Source organism: Nuphar pumila, chromosome 8 (assembly GCF_984573655.1).
Source record: "Nuphar pumila chromosome 8, dmNupPumi1.hap1.1, whole genome shotgun sequence".
NCBI lineage: Eukaryota > Viridiplantae > Streptophyta > Magnoliopsida > Nymphaeales > Nymphaeaceae > Nuphar > Nuphar pumila.
Window position 1 is genome coordinate 107,474,021 of NC_143256.1, and position 14,948 is coordinate 107,488,968.

A 14,948-nucleotide genomic window follows, 5' to 3' on the forward strand; every position below is an offset into this window, starting at 1 on the left:
TTTTCTCAACCCCTCCGTCGAAAATGGATCAGAAGGTGCGTTTCTTCTCCCCCATCTCTTCATAATTTTGTAGTTTTAGTTTTTGCATACATACATCATATGATTGCAAGTAGTTAATCATATCATTGCATATTTATTTTATATAGATTAGATTAGTTTTAATTTTATTATTTGAAAATATAAAAAAGATATATGAAATAGTTTAGTTTAGCCATTTTTCTCAATTTGTGTGCAAAGTTAGATAGTCATATTATTTTATATAGTTAGTTCTTAAATTTAATTCACGTCAAGTGTTGTCTTTTATCGGAATTAGTTAGTTGCTTTCATTAAACATAAATTAGTTAATTAAAATTTAGATTAGATTTAATACATGTTAGCCGATTAGGGTTTTAGAGTTCTTTTTACTTCTTTTTAATAGAAAATCATTAGATCCAATTTTCTTTTTTTTATTGTCGTTAAATGGATTATTTTAATTATTGATTAGTTTAGATTAATTTAGATTAGGTGTTTATATTCATTATTTAGATTAAATTTGATTAATTAGAAATTTCTAAAGTAGTCGATTAGAGTTTTTTTATAGTAATTTTAATTCTTTTTAATTTTTGGTCCTTAGATCTAACGTATCCGGTTATATTTATTAACAAGTTAGTTTTTTTTATTATTGAGCGAATCATGTTCTTGGTAGTTTTCATCATGATTAAATTAGTTTTATTAATTGTAATTATCGTTAGTTGGTGAATAGTAGATTAATTGATAGTAAAATAGATTAGAGTAATTAGTTTTTTTAATCAGCCGATTATTACTTTTTTTATTAATTAGTTATGTTATTTTAATTCCAACACGTTATTTCCTGTATTTAGTTTAGAAAATATTGTTATTTATTTGATTAGCATTTTTCTTAATTAGAAATAGATTTAGTTGATTTTTGTTCTTTCTCCATTATCGTTTTAGTATAGTATAGAATACTTTGTTAATCATGTTTTGTTGTAGCTTAGAGCAGTGTTTAATCAATTTAGTGAGTTTACATCAGATTCAAGTCACGTTATTTACTTTAGATTTTTTTTTAGTTGTTTATTTATCATGCATATTTAGGTAAATGAATAGATAGCCATTTTTTGCTTCTATTATTTCATTTGATTATTGAATAGCTTAAGTTAGTTATTATATTATTTTCAGTTTTATTGATTCTGAAAATCTATACAACATATAGTCTTTGTTAGATTCATTTAGTTTATTTTAGTTTTTGTCTCTTAGTCAATTTGTTACATTAGTTAGTTTCTTGATTGTTAGTTAGTTAGTTTTGATATTTTGTCATTTAGTACTTTAGTTTGTTACATGTTAGTTCACATTTGTTACATGTAGTTAGTTTGTTATTAGTAATTAGATTCTTGTTTTTGTAATTTTTCTTTGAATTAACATTGAATTCTCGTCTAGTTTTTCTGTGTTTTGTGATTCTGTTTTATAGGGAAGCGGTCGATCGTGCGATGAGACCTCAAACGAGCCCCTAAAGAGCCCTCTGAGGTCCACAAAAGGCCCCTTTGAGCCCCTCAGCATCCCCTTCATTTCAGTATATGACCCTTATCACCTGAGGGGAAGAGTACAGGAGCTTGCAGATGCAGGTTGCAATCACACATTAGTAACTCTGGGGTTTATCTAAAGCAGAGGCATCAAAAGGGACTAGAAGCTCAAGCATTAAAGACCTTTTTTCTCTTTTCTTTTTAGCTTAGGATTTATTTATTTCATTAATTTGAATTTGTAAAAGGCCTGTAACTAATTATTATTTGTTTAATCCCTCCGCAGAGGGTCGTACTCTTAGTTGATTAATTAATTAATTATTTTTATTTTTAAGGCAATAAAGAGTAGATTTCTATAGAATGCAAAGTTTTCTCATGTTCCCTGAGTTCGACCTGGATCTCACCGTAGTGTGAGCCAGTTTTTAGTATTTGGTGTTTGGCTTGCATAAATTGTTTTAATCAAAAATATCTTTTAAAAATCTATTTCATAAAACCACACCATTAGGCAACACCAGCCCATGAAAACCTCAATTATGGTCAGGTATCTTTTGAGAAGTTCATGAAGTTGGAACGTCTACATACTCAAGGCAATACGATCCCCAGGTGATCAAGAGTTGGCTCAAGGAGATCGAATGAGCATGTTCTACCTATGCACGAGGACCGCCAGATTGACTTTGACACGTATCGACTGAAGGGAGATGCTCAAAAGTGGTGGGACACTATTCGAGAAGTTTGTTTCATATGAGCGGGACAAATTCTATGGGCTATGTTTAGAAAAGTCTTTCTAGAGACTCATTATTTTCAACATGCACAAGAGCGAAAACAATAAGAATTTTTTGAGCTCATATAAGAAAGCATGAGTTTGGTAGACTACACCACCAAATTCAAGAGTTTAGAGCGTTACTGCCCAAACCTTTTTTACAATGATAAGGTTAGGGCTACCAAGTTTGTTTAGAGATTGAAGGATGAACTGAGATATCGAGTGATGATCAGTCGACTGACAACCTTTAACGATGCAATCAAAGCAACCATCAATTTGTTTGAAGAGTAAAAAATATCCAGAGTGGATCAACCCAAGAGGTCAGCTAGTAATGGTGAGAAGTTTACCACACCTCCCAAAAAGAAGTAATATAGAGAAACCAGACAACAATAGAGGCCTAATCAATGATACCCGAAGTGTAACTATTCTCACATTGGACAACCATGCCCTCATGACATGGGTGCCTATCTTTACTGTAGAAAGATGAGCTATTACACTCAACAATGTCTTCAGAAGGATGTTGATGAGTGGAAGCGAACAACTGGGGGAGTTCAACAACAACAACAACAACAACAACAACAACAACAACAACAACAACAACAACAACAACAACATCAACAACAGAAGAACCCTCCCAACAACAAGCGCAAAGGAGAAATAGCAAATGAGTATACTCTACCAAGGCAACATAACTAAATGACCAGGGCGAACCTTGTTAAGGTAACCTTTCTGGCATATGAACTTAGTTTTATCGTAGTACATTATGGTAGGGTATCTCCATCTAATAACGATAGGCATAAGCAATATTTTTAAATAAAACTGTAATCAAATTTTGGGGACGAAATTTCTTTAAGGGGGAAGGATATAAGATCTGTAAATTTTTGATAAATAAATAATTGAGGATTTATCCTAATTTTTTAGTATTATTTTTACTTAAATTATTAAAAAGTAAATAAAAATATCATTTTGAGTGAAGTTAAAGGTTTCGAAGAATTTAAAACTTGAAATTGAAGTCTACAATTAAAAATTTGTTTGGATTTAGTTTTTTGGATATGGATCTCATATAGATTTAGAATCCATTATCAAAGGTAGTTGGATCTAGTATTTAAATATGGATCTCGAGAATATCCAAAATCCATTAAGTGATTTGGATAAGGTAAGGGTTTGTCCAAATAGAATTGGATCCAAGATCCAATAGAAAATGTAGTTTTTGGTTTTAATTAAATATTTTAAGATTTAATATTAGATAGTATATTTATTTAATATAACACTTATGAACTAACAAACTATCTTAATGAATTTCATTTCTAAAGTTAATTTAAACTATTTAATAAGAAAAAAAAAAACAAAGGACAATGTAATAAACAAAGAAAAAGAGACATAGTGGGTTGCTCCTTCCCAGTAGTTCCCCACCTTAAGTAAACATGAACACACGTTTTTAGAGAGCATTAATGAAAGGAAGGGGAAGGGGTGAATCGACCCTCCCTCTTTTCTAGAGTTAAAAGAAAATAATAAAGTATAACATAAAATATATAAATTAAATAAGAGGTTATTAATATTATAAGTGGGATGTTAAAGTCAATTGAATGACTTGGTAGGAGAAGAGACCTAATATACGTGTTGGGCTCTTCACCTCCCTTCCCATTTAATGAGCTCTCTATAAATAGGGAGTCTCGTACGGTTTTGGTATATATCTCTCTCAATTCTCTCAAATTTCTCTCCTCTCTCTCATTTTTCTCTCTATCTCCAAACCTCTCTATTGTACCATACCGCCGACGAGATTCCATTGGTTGGAGCTCTGTGGAGTGGTTTAGAACTATACACGTATACGGGTGATTCAAACCCTATAAACAAAAGAATATATTTATAGATTTTTTTCTTTTATAAATTTCTACTGTATGATCTTAAGCATGTTTGGTACTCCAAAGTAAGTGTATATATATAAATATATATGTATATGAATGATAATCTTATGCTGGATAGGTACGAATATCCATTTTTTTTGGTTTCTCAGCGAAAAATTAAGCATTTTATCCAGGGATCAATTGCTGTAAATATTATTTGTTTCAATTATGCGCACTTATCATACTTCTAAAATTAAAATATATGTTTACATAGCCTGCAATTTCGGGGATTTCCGCATCTCTGATCAGACCAGGTCATCTTAGTCAGTCAGATTTGGTTTGATCTAGTCTGACCTTATGTGACCAGTTGGGCCCGGGTAAGTGGCACGGCAGGGTGTGCAGCACCTGTGTGGCGCCCCTGAGGTGCACAGAATTATAATAATAATAAAGATGACTGGCTGACCAGCTAGGGTCACCAGCGCCAGCTGGTTGCCCATTTCATGTGTGGATCACATCCCAGCAGTAGACCGTTATCCAAAAAATAATAATAATGACTGGCTGGATGGCCGACCCCAGCCGGTTGCCATTGAGTTGCAGCCGATTGGGGCCAGCCAACCCCAGTTAGGCTCGAAATGAACCAAGTGACCAACAGGGTATGCCATCCTACTGGTGTACCATGGCCATGACTGCAGCAGGCTGCAGGCCTGTCACAATAGGGCTGCAGTCCCAAACAAATAAAAATTATTATTATTATGCCCGTAGGCAGGTTAGGTCTACCAACCTCAGCCGATTGCCAACAAGAGTGCAACATGGTGTCATTGCCACAGTAGCATCCGACTGTTGGGTTGAGTAGTGGCAACAGGTGTTGCACCCACGGCAGTGCAACAGGTTGGGTATGCCCGGCCTTGACACAAAGAAGAAATACACATATATATAATATATGTGTCAAGTATTTACATTTCTATAAGTAATATATATATATATATATATTACAAATCAATTGTAAGAAAATATATAGTATATGTTATATTCGGGTTGAACTTAAAGAGAGGAATATAAATAAAAAGATCATTCTTGGTTGTATGCGAATGGCAAATACTTGAATAAGCATAAGTTTAATTAAATTCAAGTCCTAAATGTTGGTTCTAGACAATAGTCCAAAGAAAATTATAAATCTTATAAGTTTAACCGTCATTTCATACGAGAATGTGCACATGGAGGTATTTTTGCAAACACGGCTCAATTGTTGTTTTATGCTAAAATCAATGCATTATTTACATAAAAGGTTTGTGAAATACATATTTTGATAATTGTGATGTTTGAATTGTCTGCAAATGCTTTGCGGTTTAAAGGACATAAACGGGTGTCATTCATGAACCATGTCCTATCGAATGTATGAAATACAGATATGTTGCATTGCAACGAATGTTTACGAGGTCATGCCACAACCCAAAGTTGAGCATAAGGTATCACAAAATCTTTGGGGAGCCACACGAGCACTTGTGATATTTTGCATGTATTGCCGAGACTGGGCAGAGTGTTGAAAAAGACTAACGAGGTGTGATGTGTACGCCTAAGTTAATAAATTAAACAACTACATATACACAAACCTAAGTAAATGCCTGACACTCATTGTTAAATACACCACGAGCATACTTGATGGGTGATCTAAGCATACCAAACACAATGTAATATTCTCTATTACACCTTTGGTGTAGCCTGCATTCTAGCATTACATGTTGATATTCTGTATACCCAAAAAGTGATACTTGAGTTCTCGAAACCCTAATCTGTCAAAGAGAGGCTGCTACAAATAACCTGAAAAATCAAATTAAAAAGAAAAGAAAAGAAATGGGTACTCATCCAGCGTCAGGTTACCTTTGAGAGGGTAGATGGTACAAACTTTATTGGAATGTTGTTGTTAAAACATACAACATTGAAACTATGCTACGAGTGACAATGACTCGATTGTCCTTCGCCTACAGAGTTAGGGGACCTGGACTACCCAATTTTATCCTAGGTGAGTAGGTCCTGTAACTTCTACAGAAGTTGAATGCATCATGTTTATTTCGACCTTTAAGGGTTATCTCTCGGTCATTATACTGCCCCTCTAAGAATCTGATTTATATAGTCATTCGGGATATTAAAACACTCATGCATAATAAACCTCCATATGGTCTCATCTCTCTCGATGTATTCGAACTGCATGTACATGCAATGGGTTAATCAAGTAAAATATAAATTTTAATTGTATAAATTTACATTTCTATAATTAGTTGTTTGTGTATGTGTTTGATTATATTGATACACTCTGGTTGGTTCAAATGTGCTTTAAGATAGGTTTATGAGATTAACTGTAATTACCCTGAATTATTAACATATTAACTTCAATGTGCTTTTATATGCCTAACACTTTGCTTAGTACCTTGGAAGAGATTCCCTACTAAGACTTGTGAAGTCTGACTTTCAATATTACCAATTTACACGTCAGAATGATTAAGCGGGAGCTGTTGCGAGAGACTTGGGTTGAAGTTGTGAAGATTAGATCTTCCTTGCCGATCTGGGATCGCTTTTAATTGTTCAAATAGTTTTATTTAGTTTTAATTAACTTGGTGTAATAACTCTTTAAAAATTTGGTTGAATGGTATTTATTTCAGTACCTTTGTCAAACATGAAATTATTTGTAATTGCCAAAGATTTTTCAACTTTACTTTGCTTATTTCCGTTGTGTGTTTAAAAAAAAATTACCTAAAAATTTAGATAAATTTTGGGGCATTACTTCGAAGGTTGGGAAATAGGCCTCGTTAAAGACCTTGAATTCATCCCAATGAATATCCAATGAACTCTCAAACTATACTTCAAAAGTGCTCTCTCACCACTTTTCAATATCACCCTTGAGTCGGTATGATCTATATAACATCTTCTTGTCCTCAGGGACATCGAGGACATTGAATACATGCTATCTCCCGGATTTAGGACTCCACTGCTTTCGGATCAGCATTCTCAGTAAAGCCTGGAGGATCTAATTTCAAAAACCTTATATAAAACATTTTGAGGTTGTGTTTGTTGGGCTTGTGCATTCTTTGACAATATATTAAGGGTTTCTATTATGAAATCCCTCTGTTTTGCCCATGTTTTTGACATTTTTGGAGGTATTTTTCTAAAGTCAAAGAAATGACATAAATTTTTGTGTTGGCAAACACAACATATACTTATTCATCTTATTTATATAGCCACATTATACAAGAGAAAACATAACAAAACGTTATACAATAGATATCCAATCATAACAAGGTTGGTTGGTAGGTGCAGCTGGAGTGTAAGTTGGCGAAGCAAGATTGTAGGAAGGTGAAGCTGGAGTATAAGTGGATTCTCTTTCACTTGTTTTTTTTAAATACAGTGGAAGTTATTTTAAATTAGCAAACTACTCCAATTTTTGGGCACATTGCAGGTTGAAAAATAAAACCAAACTGCAATCATTTCAAAAATATTTCATTCTATTGAAAGAATATCAGAGTTTATACAAGCCAAAAACACAAAGACTCAAAGATTCAAATTAACCTAATCTACACCAAAATATCAATTGAGTCCTGGTGTACTGTAGCATTCGTTTGTTCATCTCTGTGAACTTGAAATTTTTAAATAAAAATAAGTGAGATAACTTAATATCAAAGTATGTACTAGTAAACCTTTGTCGAGTCTGTACAAAATCACATAAAAAAATATGCCATACCTCTCATATGTGACATAAAACACATGCATTCTTCTACAATCAATACATATTCTTATTTCATTTTACAAGGCAATCTTTTTAACTAAACTGAATCTAAATGCTTAAAATTAATTGAATGATTATAAGAAATTGCTTGCATCGCACTATCCCTTATGAATTATGTATATGGCCGAAATAATTTTATCTAAATAAATATAAAGAACCTCTTACATCTCACATTTTTTTATAAAAATAGTAATCAAATTAAACAATTAATAAACAAATAATTATGTATTTACATGGTTATCCTATATGCATGAACCTTACTAATATCTTTAAAATTAAATTGGTTTTGAATTAAATGTCATGCTAGCAAACATTTTATAGAATTAAGTGACTATCCCGATTCAAAACTTAAGGCACTACTATCTCGGTCTACTATGAGTGTTCGTACCTCTAGAGGATGTTCATTTATATATTTTATTTTGCATTTTTATCCCTAGCTAGTAGATACATCGACACCATATTCAAATAACCTTTATTAAGGATTCCCGCAATTGGCTATAATCGTACTCAATTGCTAAATACATGTATGTGGTTGGTCTACCAACCATTTCATCCAAGCTTAAAAATCTCCCTAATCCACCGTGGTTGAGGGATAGGTCTTTTTCAACCGCCCAGACTAACCGATATTGAGAATTATCCCTCAGAGAGACTACTGAGAAAGTCCGGACTACCTGGTGTTGTGTTATACCCCTCATAGAGACTACTAAAAATTATATAGTATTTGTGCTAATGTTGATTCACATTGAAATGGCTCTCTTGTCCTTAATTGACAAGTTTAAAATTATTAGTGCAACTTTTTTTAATTTTTTTTAGAATATTTTCTTAATGCATGTTATTTTTATAATAAATGCAGCATGCTCAAATTTCACAATAAGTTGCACTTTTGAGTCAATACCATAACATTTTTCATGCATCAATATATGCATTTTCAAAATCAATATACTTACAATTTAAAATAACATGGATTCACATTTCAAACATAATTTTATTTCTTCAAACATTTATGCATCACATTATGCATTTCAAAACAAAAATGATTATCACGAAAGATGTAACATTTGCATCATCATAATTTAACAAATCATTTATGTGTTTTCAATCATTCAACCATAAATGAAACTCTTGATAATCTTAGAGTCTAGGTTATCACTTATGGCTCAACCTTATCTTAATTACATATGTTGATCTTAGCATGCATGCTATATACAAGTCTCATTTATTTAATTAAATTAGAGCCTTGAACCCATAATCTCTGTAAATAAGAATGCCAAACCTTAGGACCTATTCATTTATTTCATATCCTCCATAATATATTAATTAAATTTAAATAATTCAAATAATTTTATAAAAATTATTCTGGATTTTTTTTTCTATTATGAGATTTTTTGAAATATTAGGCAACACCTGCACTATTTTAGAAGGCCATAACAAGGTATTTGAGTATTTCTTACCTTATCGCAGATCGTAGTACCCAAAATTTATTTTAAAATTTTAGACAACGCCTACTCTATTTTAGAGCGTTAATGCTTTTAAATTTACTGAAATTTGGGTAGTACCAACACTATTTTAGTTCAAAAAATCCAAAGATCATTTTTGAAATTTTGACAAAACCTCCCATGTGCAGGAGTGTAAATAGACTAAAATTTTGGCATAATCACCACATTGTAGTTCATAAAATTAATCCTAAAGGTTCAGGATGAAGCTAAGTGGTCCTATAAGTTCATACAAGGGCTTAGATGAGTTCTATAGGTTGTAGTAGAATTTTTAGCAGTGATTCTATAATGCAATCTTAGAACCTCTTATGGTAAGCGAAGATTTTGACAGTGCTTCTTCGATAGGGTCTCAAAGCTGCCTTAATAAAGGGCAAGACTTCTACTGTCTAACCCTAAATGATCGAATTTTGACAATCGATAAGTACCCTAGTAGGGTTTTGAGATAAAGCAGGAGAAATAGGAGAGAGAGAGGTTCTGGAAAAATAAAATAGGAGAGAGAGACTAGGGAGAAAGAGGGAGGAGAGGGGGCAAATTTTTTTAGGAGAGAGAGAGCCCCAAGGGGATATTTATAGGCCCGGGGGGTGCCCCCACTGGGTGTCCTCTTCCTAAAAGGGGTTAGAGGGTGACTCACCTTCTCTTATTCAAAACTAAGTCCCATGCCAATTGTTTTGAGATTTATTTTTGCAAAATAATTAACAAAATTTATTAAATCCGTTATTTTTATAAAAAAAAGTGAGAATTTTAGATTTTTTATTATCTCTTTTATTTATTTATTTTATTAATTTCATAAATACTATTTATTTTACCAAAATACCCATAGTCTACAACTTTTGGGTTTTCAAAAACCAATTGGAGAATGCTAGAAAACCGAAAAAAAATATCAGATTTTTTTCGTCTTCCAAAACAAAAGAGTGTGTCAGGTCATTCTCAAACACATGGTTTTTTGTTTAATTTCAACCGTTCATTCTTTTATGATCTGAATCTCATCATCTAGAGCATCAAAGGTCCTTAAAAAACTCATGGGACCCATCTAAGATAAGAAGAATACATTTAGAGATAAGATGAACTGTGGCAGAGGCTACACACTAAAAAGCAAGATTTTTTCTCATGAGATTTAGAGACATTTTACTTTTCTTGCATTTTTAATATTTTCTAAGCAAAATACCACAGTTAATTAAAATGAGAGAAATATTGTAGAAAGGAAAAATTAAGAACAAAAAAACTAAAAAACTTTAAAAGAAAAAAAAAACAGACATATTTTAACGTTTTAAATACTCAAAAACCTTAACTAGGGCAACGCCCTAGAAAACCTCCCAAACAGGGCAAAACCTTAAAAACCCAAAGAGTAGGGCAAACCTTCCCTCCCCTCCCCTCCTCACCCTCATTCCTCCCTTCCTCCACCACTCCACGTCACCACCCACCTCCTCCCCACCCCCTCAAGCAAACCCTCTCCCTTCCCTCCCTACATAACCATTTAAGTCCGCCACCCTCTTCCACGCCCGGAAATCGACCGAAAGGATGTCGGACGCCGAGTCCACCACCGCCGGCTCCCCTCCGCTCCGGGCGGACGCCAACAGGAAGATCTCTGACAGGATTGTCCGCGCTCTCCACCACCGCCTCCTCCTCCTCCACCGCTCTGCCACCAGCGCCACCTCCGCGGCGTTCTTCGTCCTCGGCGCCACTGGCAACGTCTACACCGTCACCATCTCAGCCGCCCCCTCCTGCACCTGCCCCGACCCCACCACCCCCTGCAAGCACATCCTCTTCGTCCTCCTCCGAGTCCTCCGCCTCTCCCCGTCCGATCCCCGGCTCCGGCGTAGGAAGCTCCGCGAGGCCGACGTTCTCCACCTCCTCACCGCTTATTCCGACGTCACCGCCTTTGCCGGCCCAAGGCTCCGCTCGAGGTTCCAGCAGATCTTCAGCTCCGGTGATAGGGATCCCTCCACCACCCCCACCACCGAAGGTGCCTCCGCATCCGGAGATCGGCCGGAGGAGGAAGAAGAGGAGCTATGTCCGGTGTGCCTGGAGCGGTTGGAGAGGAAGAGGAAAGAAAGCGTGGCTGTCTGCGTGGCGTGCGGTAACGGTATCCACGTGGCTTGCTTTGAGGGGTGGAGGAAGACCAGAGGGAGGCGCGGTGCAAATTGCGTGATTTGCAGGGCGAGGTGGAAACGGAAGAAGAAGGAAGATGAGAAATATGTGAACTTAGAGCAGTTTGTCAAGGAATAATTCAATGTGGAGGGGGGTCTGTGAAATTTGTACATACCTGGTGTAGTTGTATATAAATTTGTATATGAACTTACAAGTTACAACTTCGTGATAGCTCATTATGTACAATAAGCTTTTTTATTTACCAAATTTCAATATTTACAAAAGGCCGTAAAATTGTCCCCTATTTTTGCAAAACGCTATCATTGTTTCTGTTTTTACATTCAAGTGCCTACTTTATAGGCTCAACCATAGCTATTTTTTCCGGGAACGGTACGGAAGCTTTTTGCCACTTTTTTGTGGAGGAACCAACTAAGAGGGTTATTTTGTTTGATTAAAAAGGTCAAAAATATAAGAGGGTGGTGTATGCTCTCCCTGATGATTCACTGAATCCCACGTCTGTGTTCAGGGGTCTGAATGAGCACCACATATATAAGCACATGGGGCTCGTATTCTCGTGTATGTTGACATCTCTTAGCATTGGAGTCTGGTGCGGTTCAAAGACTTAAGTAATTTTTCTTGCTATTCTTGTCATAAAAAGACAGTTTGAAAAAATGATAAAAATATCCTCCATTCAAAAAAGAAAAACAAACGGTTCAAAAAAAGAACAAACATGCCCTTCATCCAAAAAGTCGAGGATGATGTTGACTCTTCAAAGTCTACACAGCGAAACGAACCTTAGCCGACGATCCGATGGTGATCCGACGAAACAATGGTGAGTCGGCGATTCGATGGTGATCCGGCAAAACGAACCTGAGCCATCAAAAATGTCTGTTTGAACTTTTCATCGTCATCTTCTTCTTTCTTCTCCGTAAAACACTATAAAACCCTCTCTCTCTCTAGAAAAGAAATCAATGGAGGCAAAGAGCCGACAATCCGATGGTGATCGTCATCCTCTTTCTACTAGCAGTGGTCGGAATATTGCTTTCGTCCAGCGGGCAACTGACTATGGCAGCTCCTCCTCCAGTACACCTACAACGGAATACAACCTTCGGCTTTCCCATCATGACAAAAATCACAAAGCAAAAAAAAACAAAAAAACCATGGAAAAGGGTGTTACGAAAACCTCGAGAAAGAAACAACCGAATAAAACATGAGCGCCACGATTAAACAAAACTCTTTATTGCTCTTTTTCGATATTTACAAGAGGGAAAGAAAAGAAAAAATTTATACAAGCCCCCAAAAAAATCTAAGAGTATCGATTTACAGTAGAAATCAGATCAATGATAAGCAATTTACAGTAGAAATCAGACCAGAGAGTAACGATTTACAGTAGAAATCAGTCCATAGAGTAGCAATTTACAATAGAAATTAGATCATAGAGTAACGATTTACAGTAGAAATCAAATCAGAAAGCAACAATTTACAATAGAAATCAGACCAGAGAGTAGCGATTTATAGTAGAAATCAAATCAGAGAGTAGCGATTTACAATAGAAATCAGACCAGAGAGTAGCGATTTACAGTAGAAATCAGATCAGAGAGTAGCGATTTATAGTAAAAATCAGATAAGAGAGTAACAATTTACAGTAGAAATCAGATCAGAGAGTAAAGATTTGCAGTAGAAATCACACCATAGAGTAACGATTTACAATAGAAATCAGATCAAAGAGTAGCGATTTACAGTATAAATCAAATCAGAGAGCAACGATTTACAGTAGAAATCAGACCAGAGAGTAGAGATTTACAGTAGAAATCAGATCAGAGAGTAGCGATGTAGAGTAAAAAACAGACCAGAGAGTAGCGATTTACAGTAAAAATTAGACCAGAGAGTAGCGATTTACAATAAAAATCAGATCAGAGAGTAGCGATTTACAGTGAAAATCAGATTAGAGAATAGTGATTTACAGTAGAAATCAGATCAGAGAGTAGCGATTTACAGTGAAAATCAAATTAAAGAGTAGCGATTTATAATGAAAATAAGATAAGAGAGTAGCGATTTATAAAAGAGATCATATAAAGGGACCCGCTCCGGGAGAGCTCTCGGACCCCCTTCCTGTAAGGGCAAAAACTCTGAATCAAGTTCCATAACTCATCAAGTTGAATGATGCTACCCACGTTGGGAAGAGCCTCCACCCCCCCCCCCCCATTATGTAAGGGCAAAAACTATGCTACCCACGCTGGGAGGATCCCCCAAACCCCCCTCCTGTAAGGGAAAAAACTCTAAATCAAGCTTCACAACTCATCAAGTTGAATGGTGTTACCCACGCTCGGAAGAACCCTCAAACCCCCCTCTAATAAGAGCAAAAACTATGCTACCCACGCTCTGAGGAGCCCCCAAACCCCCCTCCTGTAAGGGCAAAAACTCTGAATCAGGCTCCACAACCTATCAAGTTGAATGATGCTACCCACGCTAGGAAGAACCCCCAAACCCTCCTCCTGTAAGGACAAAAACTATGCTACCCACACCTTGAGAAGCCCCCAAACCCCCCTTCTGTAAGGGAAAAAACTCTGAATCAGGCTCCACAACTCATCAAGTTGAATGATGCTACCAACGCTGAGAAGAACCCCCAAACCCCCCTTCTGTAAGGGCAAAAACTATGCTACCCACACTGGGAGGAGCCCCCAAACCCCCCTCCTGTAAGGGCAAAAACTCTGAATCAAGCTCTACAACTCATCAAGTTGAATGATGCTACCAACGCTAGGAAGAGCCCCCAAACCCCACTTCTGTAAGGGCAAAAACTATGCTACCCACACCTGGAAAAGCTACCAAACCCCCCTTTTGTAAGGGCAAAAACTATGAATCAGGCTCCACAACTCATCAAGTTGAATGATGCTACCCACGCTGGGAAGAACCCCCAAACCCCCCTCCTGTAAGGGCAAAAACTATGCTACTCACGCTGGGAGGAGCCCCCAAACCCCCCTTCTGTAAGGGCAAAAACTCTGAATCAGGCTCCACAACTCATCAAGTTGAACGATGCTACAGTCAGTGTGCAGGTCAGTTAGTGTTTGATGGAGCAATGTAGGATTGTCTGCTAGATGTGCACAGAAGCAGAAAGAGAAGGGAGGGAGAGTGAGAGGGTTGATGTTCATGGCCTTCTCCAGGAGGGATTTTTTTCTCGGATAATCCTGCAGTGCAAGGACTGGATCTTAAATAACCATCTTTGGGGTACTTAAGTCTTTACAACCACTCATTTTCTAGAATCATCATTTTTTTTGGCACCAGTGGAGGAAAGTGTACTTAAGTCTTTGCAATCGCATCAAACTCCAACACTAAGTGATGCAGACAAACATGAGGATACGAGACACACATGCTTATATATGTGGTGCTTTTTGGGACCCCGATCATGAGATGGCCTCTTCGGGGGGTAATATATAACTTGCTTCGCAAAACCGAGTGTGTCTTTGAAACATA

The 14,948-nt window shown here is 36.2% G+C and overlaps 1 protein-coding gene across 1 annotated transcript; it reads left to right on the plus strand.

Moving 5' to 3' along the window:
• The first annotated feature begins 10,907 nt into the window (after positions 1-10,907).
• Positions 10,908-11,615, plus strand: LOC149830146 (SWIM zinc finger family protein / mitogen-activated protein kinase kinase kinase (MAPKKK)-like protein). Its single transcript, XM_090015391.1, has one exon. The coding sequence runs from the start codon at positions 10,908-10,910 to the stop codon at positions 11,613-11,615; it is 708 nt and encodes a 235-aa protein (XP_089871517.1).
• The last annotated feature ends 3,333 nt before the right edge of the window (positions 11,616-14,948 follow it).